Below are 14,871 nucleotides of genomic sequence, written 5' to 3'. Positions count from 1 at the left end.
TTCTAGTGCTTTTTGTGTCCACAGCAGTTTTAAGTAAATCTGTCAAACTATAATATATTACAAATCAAACCTAAGTACAAAATATTATCTTCAAAATGTGTTGACGATAAACTACTCATTATGGCAGTACTTTTATATTCAAGCAACATTTTAACAAAATTATTCTAATTTATAGCAATACATTCTAATGTATAATAGAATCATGTGTTTTGTGCACTAAATCTTTGAGGTGTATGAACATACTTGTCTCTAAAGGTAGCACATTTTGCACACCTCCATCTAAAGATTGTAATGATAAATGAATGCTATTACTAGTAAAATAAAAGAGAGATTATGAGAAAGGGGGAAAAATACCTTTCCCAACTCTCCCTCAAGCTGTCACAGTGACTACAGGTTTTCTTTGATTTCTACTGCTATGGCAGGATAATGAGTCCAGCCCAGGCAGACCTGATGTTCCTTGAGAATGCCAAGAAATTGTCTATGTACGGAGTGGACCTCCACCAGGCCAAGGTGAGAGCAGGAGCTGGTCAACTCTTCTCTGCTGTTTGTGATTCAACCTTCTGGAACTATATATAAATGTTGGGAAAAGATGAAAAAGTTTTTTCAACAAAGTGTTAAGCACTTTGAGTGGTCATCAGGACTAGAGAAGCACTCTAAAAAAAACATTACCATTTAGCTTTGTCTGTTCACAGATTCAATGTCATGCATCACAGAAGCATGATAGACCACCAGTAAGACATGCAACATGTCAGCTTTTACAGTAGAAATCAGGTCAATCTCTTTGCATCCGAGCAGGGATTTTAACAAAATATAGAAGAAGGAATTTTTTGAGGACTGTACTGCCTCCAAGTGGATGATGGTGAGCAGTACATGGAAGCTGCATCGTACTGCAGAGGTAAATACAAGGGACAGCTGAGGGCATTTTTTTCTACTGACACAGAAATCACTGGTGGTAGTACCAGCTGTAGTAAACATTTCAAACACATGGTGTGTGCTGATCACCACTAAAACTTTGCATTAACTGTCCCAATGTCATATTTGTATAAATGGACTGAATTTATATAGTATGTCGAACAAACAGATTTTTCTATGTTTAATTCACCCATTCATAAACAGATGGCAAACCATCTGGAGCAGTTAAGAGTTCATCTCATGGACATTTCAATAATATCTGGAGGAGCTAGGGATTACAATCTTTGACCAGTAGAAAGCTATTTCGCCTTCTGTAAATGTAAATAAGATATATATATTATCATATTAATTATTAACATATCATCAGTCCTGCAGATAGTCTTGTACATTGACCTGTTTTAATGCAAGGTAATTTTAGCATTTACAACTTGACCACTCGAAGAGCAGTACATTCAGGATATAATTGCGTAGAGCACTCCTAGAATCTGGATGCAGAATCAAAGCAGCTCATTGACTTAAAATCCTCATCAAGTCCACACATCAACAATATTAACAAGTGACAAAACTGAACTTAAGTAATAAAAAAAAAAAAAAAGAGTAAGGTCATATTGTAATCACCCTTTGTTTACTGATGAGATAGAAGCAGTTATAGAGGCAGTCCACCTCAACCTCAAGATACATCCTGAAAAATTGAAGAGGATGATATGTCATTGGGTATCTGTTAAAATGGACTTCTGGATCAATCCATTCAGCCCTCACACTACAAACCACAGCAGCTGCTTGGAACTGGACCTAGACCCTCCTCTTCAAGTGGGTCTAGTGAGGTCATTTAGTGATAAAATGCATCATACAGAGTTTACAAGTTACAGTAGCTAAGGTGTGCCAATACGATGAGAACATATGGCAGAACGTCAATGTGTTACACTTTAGACAATGCTCTGCAACACCATAGTGAAATCATTATGTGGAGGAATGTGGTTATCTTTCCAACAGACTCTCATGCTGACTGAAGCTGCTTTGGTTTGCAGTGCAGCAGACATTTTAAGACATTTTTAAGGTTCCGTCAAGTTGTCTCAGTTTAATGAAATCTCCAGGTCCTGTTGATAGTTGATGGACCTCTTTGTGTCTCTGGGTTTGTCTGTCAGGATCTGGATGGCGTTGACATCATGTTGGGGGTTTGCTCCAGTGGTCTGATGGTTTACAAAGACAAACTGAGGATCAACCGTTTCCCTTGGCCCAAAGTCCTCAAAGTCTCATACAAACGCAGCAGCTTCTTCATCAAAATAAGACCATCAGAGGTACAGAGTTTTTTCATATCGACAAACATTCATCCATCTGTAAAATCTGTTATTCACTGAGCTTAATTGAACCATGAATGAAACCTTAGTTTTAATTTAATTTATCTCATATTAAATGGTTTGTGTTTCAACAGGTGGAACAGTATGAAAGTGCAATTGGTTTCAAACTGCCCAATTACAAGGCAGCCAAGAAAATGTGGAAAGTGTGTGTGGAGCATCACACCTTCTTCAGGTGAGTTGTTAAATTTCTTAAAGCTGGGCTCAGGCTGCAGGAGCTTTCAAAACCTGTCTGGTTTTTCATTTTTGGGTTGCATCACATACACAAGGATAAACTAAACAATTTCTGTCAAATCTGTCAAATCTCAAACATGCCCCACACCTCTGGAGTAATGTAGCCCCTCATGTGATCTCACATGATCGTATGAGGAGGCAGATGTGAACAAAATGGAAACTGTTATGTGTCATGGACATTTTCAAAGTTAAGTCAGAAGAAGATTACGTAGTCTTCCTTTGAATTACAGGCTGGAGCTTCCTTTTCTCTTTGGCAATAACTGTGACACTCAATGTTGAGTAAATTATATAAATAGATAAGAGCTGCTGGAACAAAATATCTCATAATGTACTCTGAAAGTTGCTTTTCATCTGCGTTTGGCAATTCTTTTTTCTTCTGAACACATCATTGTTCTACAGAAACTTTGTTCCTTCACGCAGTAAGATTTCCCACAACAACTTGCTGTCATGGCAGTAATACCTGCAGTGAGATTTTTAAAGTCCGTCAATAGTGAAGCCAGCTAAAAATGTAGAGTTGTTTGGCAGCAATGTCAGCGAAAGTACTGAAATGAGGATCATAATCATACCGATTTTTATTCCTAAAAATCAACACATAAATCTCAAGTAGTCTGAGCCTGGCCTTAGTCAGTTTCCTCAATGTGCTTTATAAGAGCTTAGGACTTTTGCTGAACACATTTGCTTGTTGCTTAAGGATGATGAGATCAGATATTTAGTTTCAGTGTTCTTTGTGTACAGGCTTACCTCCAGTGAGATGGTCACCACCCCTAGGAAGTTCCTGGCACTGGGCTCCAAGTTTCGCTACAGTGGTCGGACTCAAGCTCAGACCAGACAGGCAAGCTCTCTGATTGATAGACCAGCTCCTCTGTTCCAGCGTTCGTCCAGCAAGAGGAACTCGCGCAGCCTGGATGGAGGTACACCGTTCTTCTACCTTTTGTTCCTGCTGTAGGCCTGTGTGTGTGTTGTCTATGCAAACTTTTACTTGGCAATGCAATATTGTGTGTGGTGTTTATAAAATACTATGCAGGCATCCTTCCAGTTGCAGAATAATACTTTCAAATTTGTTAATGAAATAAGTACATATTTTCACGGATAACCAAACACAGCGACACAGTGACCTCAACTTCCAACAGAAGAACCCCAAGAGTAGCTTTACACAAATACAGTGACACCCAGTGTACATAGAGGGAATTGCATTGTTTCAGCAACCTATTTGGCTCCCATGTCAAAGTGTGGAGCTAGAGCTTGTTGAAGTATTGGCGATAGACTTTTTCTCCACTTTCACGTGGTAGAGAAGTAGAAACCACTCTTTGCTTCTGTTTAACAAGAGAAAGTATAAAATGAAATTTGCAAAACTGTGCTACTGGGTGCCTTTTTAGTCTTATAGCAGTGCTAAAGAGTGATTGTGTCTTCAGTGTATGATTGTGTATGAGTAAAATGATTCATCACAATTGAGCTATACAATAAAGGCATTACATCACCATTTATATAAAAAAGGAGGAATGATTACAGTTCTGAGGAAGAGTGAGTGATAATTAATAGGGTCTTGCTCCATCCACTATTACTAATAAACCAAACAAAGAAAAATAGGTTTTCAGGAACTGTGCCATGTGACCTGAAAAATCCAAACCTATTGTTCAAACCCTTGAATGATGTGGAAAGTCTGAATGTGAAGTCAAGGCTAAACAAACCATTTGAACCATGTCATGGTGCTTTAAGAGAAAAACTAGCACATAAAGACCTCACACACATTCTACAGTGTCACAGCTGTGCTGTTATGTTTGATCACATGATACTCTCCTCATTACCCCACAGCTCTGTCATCTGGAACCCAGCATTATGTAACTTGAGTACTTGGTTTACTGTTTAACATCTGTTTTTTCAAGTCATGCTGACAACACAGACCAGCCATGGTGGATTATGCTAAACCACACAAAATGTTTTTAGAAACTTCTTCTGCCTTCTATATCTTCCGTTTCTTGCTGCTCCCCTCATGTACAAAGCTTTCCTTCCCTGAATTCATGTCTTCAGTTGGATACAGTTATTTTAACCACAGGAAATACTTTTTTTTAAATTACTCTTTCAACTATTCTGCTGCTATGTGCCATTGCTATTGTATTGTGTGGATGTGTTCAGGATGAAAATAAAAAAAACTAAGGGTATACAGCCATATAAGTTCTGTCAAGCTATAGTTAATAAGAGTGCTGCTTTGTGCTAAACATCAGTGTACAAATATGGTCACAATGACATTGCTAACATGCTGATGTCTAAAAGGTATAAGGGTCCCCATCACAGTTTGACATGTTTACTTACCACGTAATTATATAGATTATTAAACCGAACATTTATCTGAGGTGGATTGGATTCAAATTTTGGTCTTAAACAGAAGATTTAGAAACATTATATAAGTTAAATCTTTTTTAATACATGCTGTTTGTATCCCAACATCATTTCAGTGTACCTGCACAGTAGTTTATGTGAAGCTAGGTCAAAGTAGGAAAAATAAGCTTATGGCATAATTGTCACAGTGATATTGCTGGAAATAAAGTTGGTCACAACAGTGTTTAAAATACATAAATGTAAAGGAATTGTGAGTATCAGTTGTAAAGGAGATCGGAATGAGTCCAGATGTTTCCAAAAAAAGGGAAGAAGGGGGAAGAAAAGAAAGCAGAAAGAAACTACTACTCATCATCTTTTCAATTCCCCCTTTTTCCTTTAGTGTCTATGTATAAGTTATGTGTTTGATCCAATTCAAATGTATTTTGTCAGCACCAAATCACAACATATATTCTCTTAAGGCACATTATGTAGCTAGGTTAAGATGTTACACACAATGAGCAAATACTTTGGTGACAGTGGAGAGAAAAATTAAACAGGCTCAGGGGTAAGAGGAGAGAGAAGAGAAATAGGAGAGATGCAGTGTAAGCGTTATTGTATAGAGCTCCATACAACTCAGGGTACCCCTGCTCCTTCACGTGTAATGGAGTCAGTTGAGATGTGTCCGGCATCTGTTCGGGATGCCTTTCTGCTGAGGTACGTTCAACTGCAAGGAGACCTTGGGACACACCCAAGCACATGGGAGTATACTTTGTAGCCCAGTTGCCATGGCCGGCAAGATGATTTACTCTGCCTCATTTTCATTGCAGGCTTTTTTTCTAAATCATAGTAAATAATGGTAGTAAACAATATTCTCAAAAGGCATGGATACCACATTAATAGATGAATTTAATTTAGTTTAGTTTTTGTTTGTAAAGTGAATCCATTGTTTCCTCTGTCTGTCTGCTTCAGCCATGGCGTCCACTCCCGACAACAAATCCACTCGCCCGGTCAGTGCCCCTGTTATGTCACCGGTGTCCCCGGGGGAGGCATCCCCATCTCCGCTGCTGCCCACCCTGCATCGCTCTGTCCGCCATGATGGCTACACTCCCAAAAGTCACCGCTCTGCAGACAGGAAGGCAGAGATGAAGAGGGAAAGTCAGTCAGCTGAGTATACCAGGAGCCACAGCCCTAGACCAGAGTCCACTCCGGAGATCAAGGTAGTGGGCACACTCCTGTACATCATGTGTCATGCAGCTTCAAGGTTTCACATTATTGAACAAAATGGGGACCTTACAGATTATCTTCAATCAGACATCAGGAAGAGGAGAGAGAAAGCAATGTTCACATGGAGCCTATTCTACCTCTCTGTAGTGTATGATGAAGTGTAGGTGTGGAGCAGTGGGGTAATGTACTAGACGAACAAACTGAAGCTTGTACTGATGACTAGGAAACTATCAAAATGTGTAGATGTTGTTATAGCTCTACATGGAACACAGGTGCACTGTGGAAGCTTTTATCCGTGCTCATCCTGGGGATTCATCCTGATGTGTGAGCTTTGTCTGTGCTACCAGACAGTGGCCAGGAGAGAGCGGAGGCACTCCCCCACTGTGACCACCGCCAATGGAGAAAGAGAGAAAAAGAGCCAGGTTTGTTTTTGCTTGATGCATGATCAGACTGAGGCTGGGATGGAATCAGTTAAACCAGAAACTAGACATAAATAAAGTAATATTATTATTGCTAGTATATGGTATCATATCTACAGATAATTTGCCCAAGCTGGCTTGTAGAATTGATAGTGTACACCTGAACACATAGTCATTTTGTCTTTCCTTTGGTGGAGGAACAGCACTCTCCTCAGGACAAAACAAAGACGGAGGTGGTGCGAGTGAGGAAGGTTAGCGTGCTCCCGAGCCAGTGTTTCTGCTGCCCTCACCATCCTCATCCATTCATCAGTTATACATCAAGAGACTTTAATTTGCTTTTCTGTTGCCTGACAGTGCTGTTCGTCATTGCACAGACAAAGAGCTTCTCTTGGTTGTTCTATGATTTCTGGCTGTTTGTCGTTGTGTGAAGGTTTGTTCACAAGAAGTTGCCGTTCAACTAAGGAGAAATCAATGGGTTGTGCAGGTTATCATTTGTGATTTGATGCAGCTGCCTTTTATTGTGTAAAAGTGGGTTTCTCCTTCTCCATAAGCAAAAAGTCGCACTGGTTTATTTGTAACATGCTTCGGTTACACAAATAACACGTGTGTTCAATGATGTTAAGTTAATATCTCATTGTTGTTGATGGAATTAGTTCCTCCAGGATGTAATTATTGTTAGTAGAAGCCAATGACTGATCGGCTGGCAGTTATATTCAACATGGAGTTCTTAAACTGCGGTTAAATGTGTGTCTTCAGATCAGTATAATCGTTGTCCGTAAACCATATAGATCAGTATATTTATTTGTAATCCAAATGTCGCCAGCGAACACAACTTTAAACAATGTGATACATACTAATATTATACTTACTAATTTTTCCAACATGTCTATCAAACAATCCATAAAATAAATAAATACATTTAACAAGAAACAATTAAAATCTTCTGTCACATCCACTGTTCAGTTGTTTGTAAGCATGATGAATTGATTTGCACCAAAAGTAGGAGGTGGGATCAGGCTTGATCAAGGAAAAGACCCCTTAAACTCTGTTTTAGTTTGTTTGTTACAAAAAAATAATAATAATGAACTCAAATTAATAAAAAAACTGCGGCACACATCTCCTGCTGCGCATATCGCCTGCGGCGCACATCTCCTGCTGATAACTAAATTTATCAGGAAATGATATTTGGATTGATGTAAGGAATCAAACAGTTGAGGTGTGGTACTTATTATCATAGAATCACACAGACATGTTTAGCTTTAACAGTGGAAGCTGCTCTACTGAGTTTAATTGTAGGTTGATTACATTTATTATGTATGTAGTAGGATAATGTACATTTTAAAAATGTACTTTTCTTCAAAGACTATCTTTTCATATTATGGGTATAATTCAAGTAAAAAAGTATTAAGTCAGTCATAGTAATTCTAACAGTTTATGTGAGAAGTTAATTCCCTTGCATTTCGTGTTTATGATATCATTATAGGATTACAGTTGTGTAGTAGACTTAATGACTCAGGACATTATGTAAAAAGACAATGTGGTGCTCACGGCACGCAAAATAGAGGAGACTGGGATTGAACCGCTGACAGTCTGGTTTAGTGAACAACCCGCTGCTGAGCCACAGCTGCACAGTATAACATAGCTGAAACACTGACTGGCTGCTACTTCAGGATAAGGGCATACTCACAATAGGCCTGCTTTCATTTGACTGTGCCGAAGTATTGTCACAGTCACATTTTTTTAAATAAGCTCGCACTGTGTGTATTGTAAGGAAATTGATACATTTTCACCAATCCATCAAGACAGGATAAGAAGTTGAAATGTGTAAATAGTGATAAAAGAGTGTTGTTTTTTTTGTGAAAATTCCTGAAGTGACGCTTCCATCCGACCATCAGACAAACAGTCACACACTGATGCTCCTCTTCCTGTGCACTGCACTGCAGCAGCCTCTGCATGCACTGCATGTCGCCTCCACACTCAGCTGCGAGTGTGTATCTGCCTGGCTTCTCATATACACTAGTGTGTGTGTGTGTGTGTGTGTGTGTGTGTGTGTGTGTGCGTGTGCGCGCAAGCGTTTCTGAATTCCACCCCCTGATGAGCTGGGCACGCTGGAAGCTGCAACCGAATGTGCTGTTTATTTTTGTAGGGATTCTTGTCATTGCTGCACAGTGGATTCTACTGGAAATTTAATGTTAAAATATTGGAATCAATTATGCTTCTGCTTATTTCCCTTTTCCTAATTTTCCACAGAAAAGAGCAAAGAAACTTGAGGGTGAAACTATTTATATCAGACATAGCAATTTAATGTTGGAGGTTTGTATCTTCAGTTGTCAGATATCCGTTTTGGCTGTTTGCCATCATGTTTTTCTTCATGCATGCACTTTGTGTTGATTTTATCATGTTTTATTTCTTGCCGTGTTTCCAGCTTAATCCTAAAGGCTTGGCATGCACTATTTTCCTCTCTGAACCTCATGCAAGTAGTTTCACTTCACTTTGACATTGTCTTTGTCATTCTATATTTTCATTTTATAAAATATATGATTGGGAAAGGTTAAAGTTTTAAACTGCTGCTGCAGATTGGAGTTAATGTAACAAATCATACAAAGAGACCCTTACTGTTACTGTACTGTATATGCATTTAATGGGAAGATATGGGTCCCCAAGAGAAAATAAATACTGGCAAGATGAGTCTCAGTTAGAACAAAATTCAGTAAAACGTAGGAATAAAAACATTGGTCTCTATTTAACACTACGTCTTCATGTACACCTGATGATTCTGTTGATGTAACAGAGCCAGCTGAGATAGAATATAAACTGGAGGGTGTGGTGATTAATTAATTTATTTTCAGCCACTTACATAATTGATTTCATTGTTTGGAAATATGTGATCTTAACAGCTTTTGTTTAACTGTACTATGAGGATAGAACCTAATAATAAACAAAGGGGAGGAGGCTGGCAACATTAATCACACTCAATTTCAGTTTTATTTCTTCTGCATTGCTCAGTGAATCATAAAATGGACAGAGCACCGGAATACTGAGTCTACTGTTGTTAAGATGTTAATGTGACGTAGCTCTCACCAGCCTTTGAAAAAAATCCAACAATTTCAAACTTCAACTCGCTGATGAACTGATAAAAATCCGGAAACCATCCAAAGAGATATTGTTCTTCTGTGTGTCAATGGGAAAATGTGGGTGAAAAAATTGTTTATCATCAACAGTAAAGTAAAAACAACTTTTCACGTAAGTGAGACCTTGCCAAAAACTATCAACTGATCTAAACAACTATTAATCCGAACTAAACCAAGATAAAGTGATCTAGTGCTCGCCTGACTCTTTTCCCAGCAGACATTATGATGATGTCAGCACAAGTATAAAAAAAAACACGGGCATAGGGTCTATTCCATTAAATGCATTAGGGTACATCTACATCTACTGGAATATGTAAACACCTTATTCTGCTACATTACCGCCTGGAATCCACCCTACTACTTGTGGAAATGCTACTGGTCCTGTTTTAGTTTGAAAACTCCAGGATTGTTATTAGTCTGGATGACGATGCAGAAAGCCACGTTCACTTCATCATTGTTTCTGATCAATCCTGACCTGACCACGAGCAATGAATGCAAAGCGTAGCTATCTCAGTAACAGCCTATCTGAAGAGAATGCAGCCATCATCAGTAATTAATTCCGTTTGGGCCTGTCTTATTTCTGAAAAAACGAATTGTCTGCTATGAAAAGAGTTTATTGACAAAGAAACTTCTTATTTTTTCTTTCCCAGTCGTGTATGTCTCAGCTCTGTCACTCAAAGATTCTGAACACTGCTGCTGTTTGTTCTCATTGGTCCTCATGGTTACTAACACTCTCTCTTCATGTGGTTAATCCACTTCATGTACATAACACCAATGCAAGGTTCCTTGTGTGTTTCCTCTTTGTGACTGTATCTCTGTTGCCCTGATTACTGTCATAGCTGTGCTCTATGAGCGTCTGTGCTTCTGAGTGGTGAATTTTATAGTTGCACATGTATTGTAAAAGGAGTTAGTGACAATCCCTCAGCTAATCATTTGAAGACCTTGCAGCTCTTCTGCCTTGGCCTCTTTAACCGACAGGAACAGTTTAATTTACAGCTGTCTGCTTGAGATTGGATTTCTCAGGACAAGTGGTAATACTAGTTCCTAACATGGCCTTTGCTGTATTGGTTTAGGTTATTAATGAAACCCATCACCGATTCAGCTTGACTATATGCATATAACACTGAAGCAGTGAAAAGAATGTAGAATAGAAAAGAGGAAGAAAATATAGTTGATGGCGGTTGGTTGCCAGCCGCCAATAAACCTAACAAAGAAGAAGAACAACAGTTGGATGTTTTAGTAAAAAGGTGTTCAACCATTAAATCGTAAAGAACAGATCTGTATCACTTTTACGCAAGATAAATCCAGTATCTCCAGGAGCGCTGCTGACATCCAGGAGATCATACACAAAATAACAACCTTGGAAACAGCCACTTGCTTACTTACCCTTCCTCCCTTAACTTACTGAAACTTACTGGGCTTGTTATAATCCCTCAGCAGACTACCTTTCCTGCCTGCACTTAAAGGTCCAGTGTGTAAGATTTAGGTGAAAGGGATCTATTGGCAGAAATTGAATCTAAAATAATCCTAGTGATGTTTTCACTAGTGTGTTTCATCTAAATTGTATGATTTGTTGTTTTCTTTACCCTAAAATGGGCCCCTTATATGTAAATACTTTATATCTGCATCGGGAGCAGGTCCTGTCTATGGAGTTTTTTTTATACTCGTCCACACTGGACAAACGAAACACCTTTGAGTTTTTATGACAACTGAAGGCTACCACAGGTTATCTTTCATGTTTGGAAGGAGGGGGAATTCAGCTGCAGCATGCAACTTCACCACAAGATGTCACTCAAATCTACACACTGAACCTTTAACTGACCATTCATCCGCTTTCCTACTTTTTGTACACCATAGGCAGGTTTTTCAGAGAAACATGACACACCCCTGTCATTAAACATTTCCTCTTTGTTACATTGGTGACAGCCATAATTTGTGCACCAGTTGCTGCTGAACCTGCCTTTTAAGTCACCTGTAACCAAGAGTTATCCTCAAAACCTTGCTGCTTCAAATCTTTTGTCATGATCCACATGAGTGCAGTCTGGTGTCCGGTTTGTCTGAAAAATAACTTCTTCCTTGACCTCAGCATGTCATTGAGAATAGGCCGACTCGATCGTTGCATTAGAATATGACAAGGCCTCATTCTGTTTTAAAGAATGATTTGTTAAATTATCGTTTTTAAAACTATTTATCTCCTTTAAAAAAAGGACTTCATTGTTTATAGTTCACTCCTCCTTTATCTCACATCTTACTCAATCATTTTCTATAATCCTGTCTTTTCTCCTGTTCTCTCATGTTATCATTCTATCCCTTGTCTACTGATACTGACTTTTATGTTCCTGTTGAAGGACGTGGATAAGACCCAGACTGGAATCATGCGTCATCACACTAGCATCAGTGAGCTGAAGAGGAGTTTCATGGAGTCAGTGCCGGAACCTCGTCCCAGTGAGTGGGACAAGCGTCTTTCCACCAACTCACCTTTCCGCACAGCGAGCATCAATGGCCAGCTCCCGCCAGCGGTGAGTCCAGCAATCTGATGCGCAAAATACATCAATACTTTTTATTATTCTTGATTAGACCTCATTCCATCCCATGTGGGATCATCCATATATAGCCTGTCAGTTTGAGACAGGTGCTAAGCTAAGTAACATTAATTATTTTAATTTTTAAATGGCAGCGTGCTCCTCTAAACCATTATTCTTACTGCGTAACACTCTGAATAGCTTGAATGAAGGCCGCTCAGTAAACCTGAAAAAACTTCTCTCGCAAGCTATTTGCTATTTATGTCAGCTTCAGATACATCTACTGGATATCCCAACCCTAATGAGACAGTGATTAAATCATCGAGCCTGCAGTGTGAAATAGCACCCTTTTGATCCTTTCATGTGATATCATTATATTATGATCCCAATTACAGACCAAGTATAGCACTGCATACAGTTGTTATCTACAAAATAAAAAAAAGCACTTGTCCACATATCTGTACACTGATCCTCTATTTAGGGGTGCTGTTGGCTTTCTCCATGTCATTCCATTGCTTAAGCATGATGTCACTATAACTGCATTGACAAAGGGATTAAAGACACTTCAGGATTTGTTCATACTCTATTTGCCAATGTGAAGATGGGATGTGTGTGTGTGTGTGTGTGTGTGTGTGTGTGTGTGTGTGTGTGTGTGTGCGTGTGTGTGCGTGTGCGTGTGTGTGCGTGTGTGTGCGTGCAGGGGAGGATGTCCGCAGTTGTACCTGCACACAGAATAGTTGATGGCGTGTCTGAGGTAAAGGTGCTCTGATCTAGTGCTTTCTGGCACAGGCTGCAGAAGGTCAACGCTGCCTGGCGTTTTCTTCATGAGCTATGAAAAGAATGGCACCCGGAGGCTGTGGCTGTGGCCCTCTGTTAACGAGCAGCTTTTCAAATTCAATAGACTGCTCAGCTGCAACATTAGGGGTTCAGTATGCTTCAAACCAGCTAGCATAAGTACTGTCTATATATGCCTTAAGAAATGTGTTTATAGTAATTCTAACACTTGCCCACTTGAAGGGGAAGGGCTTGTGATCATAGAGAGAGACAATAACAGTTGTACAACTGGAGACAAGGTCGGACACTTTGGAACAATCTACTCTGTAACACGTTCATGGTGGTGTACTTGACTGCTCACATGGGAAGAGACTGAAGTGGTTCAGTGAAAAATGGAAAAAGAGTAGGAGGGATTTAAATCTTGCGTACCCTCACCAGCACAATCTCTTCATGAAAAAGTTACAAAAGCTGTAAAAACTGCAGCCCCCTGAAAAGAAGGGGGAAAGGTGTAGGTGGGGGAAAGGGACTTTTAGCACCATTCAACACCCTGCCAACCACTTAGTTTGAAGCATACTGGCACCTTTGTAGGTGCCTTGTCCTGGATCCCATACCCTTTGACCTTAAATGTGGCCCCTTACCACTACCTTTGCACCGTGAATGGCCATCGCAAGCTTTTTCATCCTGCTTGATGTGCCAATCAATCGCATGGCTAGATTAATAGTAATGTATTTGCATGACTCTTGTGCCTGATATAATTAGTGAAAGACTGGAGAACAACATAACCAAGGAAAATAAGCTAAGAAGAATGATTAATAGCAAGAAGACTGACAACCCCCTCCCTCCATCTGTCTCACCCTCCAATCTTCCTCCATGTATCTATCCCTACCTGGATGTCTTTATGTGTTTTCCTGTGTCTCTGTCTTGTATCTCTGCCACATCTGTCCTCCTTATCCCCTTACTGTTTGAAGTGTGGGCCTGATTGGGCTCCACTCAAAAACCCAGCAACTCCAGCCTTTGCCCCACAGCCTTCACCATTCTTTCCTGCGCATTCAGACAATGATACTAAAGGTCAGAGAGGATCTCAGACCTCCGACCTGCCAGTTTCGCCCTCTGGCTCTCTGCTCTCCTCTACTCACAAGACACAGTTTATATCCTAGCTATGGGGTCCTGCACAAAAATGACATCATCTTATTAAAATAAAAAATAAAACTCAAGAATCCAGCCATAAGAGCACTTTTTAGCTGAATGCCAGAGGCATAATTTTGGTAATCCTCATTCTTGCTGAATGCTAGGAATTGTGATGACACATGAGATTCTCTGATTCTGTACAGGCTGAACACAGATCTTGCCTTGTGTGCAATTATACATCCTCATTACCCCCACTGATTGCAGTGCAGATCTACCTTAGAGAGTTTCTGATTGTGAGCTCTTCCAAATACCTGACACGTATCTGACAGACTGTTGATGCATTATAAAGCAATGCAAGTGACATATTACAGTTTTTTTTGTTTTTTTATTTGCACTGCCAAAATGGCTTGCACTAGGCAGAATTTTATGAGAATGCCTGTCCTGCTCCCACCATGGAGAACACATTTATTAATACTCTCCGCCTCCCCTGCTACTCCTGTCTACCTCTTCCTTCTGCTATGTCAAAGGTGTAGGCTGATTAGGCCACGTCACTGTTGCTGCCATCTTTTTACAAATAAAACATTCTCAGCTAGTGCTCATATTAATGATGGGGTTTTAGTGTTAAAATAACATTTGATATTCTGTCATTTAGGGAATGTTTTAATTAATAAATCAGCGGGTAACTTATTCTGTGTGAGGAAATTATAGTCAAATTATTTCAAGTAACATCAGTAATTTTACCAAGTACAATTTCCATTATTTACTTTTGCTATGCAACTTTGCTCTGTTGCAGGGTATACCTACATATTTAAAGTACAGAAAAGAAAAAAATACATTTTTAAACCAATATAGCAAA

The 14,871-nt window shown here is 39.5% G+C and overlaps 1 protein-coding gene across 1 annotated transcript in view; it reads left to right on the top strand.

Moving 5' to 3' along the window:
• The window catches only part of epb41a (erythrocyte membrane protein band 4.1a), a 42,343-nt gene that overhangs the window by 6,499 nt on the left and 20,973 nt on the right, over positions 1–14,871 (top strand). The window contains exons 7-15 of the mRNA XM_053446589.1: positions 423–510; positions 2,058–2,210; positions 2,345–2,442; positions 3,237–3,412; positions 5,787–6,034; positions 6,389–6,463; positions 6,664–6,711; positions 8,711–8,773; positions 11,940–12,110. Coding sequence (XP_053302564.1) covers positions 423–510; positions 2,058–2,210; positions 2,345–2,442; positions 3,237–3,412; positions 5,787–6,034; positions 6,389–6,463; positions 6,664–6,711; positions 8,711–8,773; positions 11,940–12,110 — 1,120 coding nt within the window. The remainder of the gene's footprint in view (positions 1–422; positions 511–2,057; positions 2,211–2,344; positions 2,443–3,236; positions 3,413–5,786; positions 6,035–6,388; positions 6,464–6,663; positions 6,712–8,710; positions 8,774–11,939; positions 12,111–14,871) is intronic.

This window comes from Pleuronectes platessa, chromosome 18, assembly GCF_947347685.1.
Source record: "Pleuronectes platessa chromosome 18, fPlePla1.1, whole genome shotgun sequence".
NCBI classification, from domain to species: domain Eukaryota; kingdom Metazoa; phylum Chordata; class Actinopteri; order Pleuronectiformes; family Pleuronectidae; genus Pleuronectes; species Pleuronectes platessa.
The sequence above is the reverse complement of the archived record's forward strand: the minus strand, read 5'-3'. Positions and strand labels throughout refer to the sequence as shown.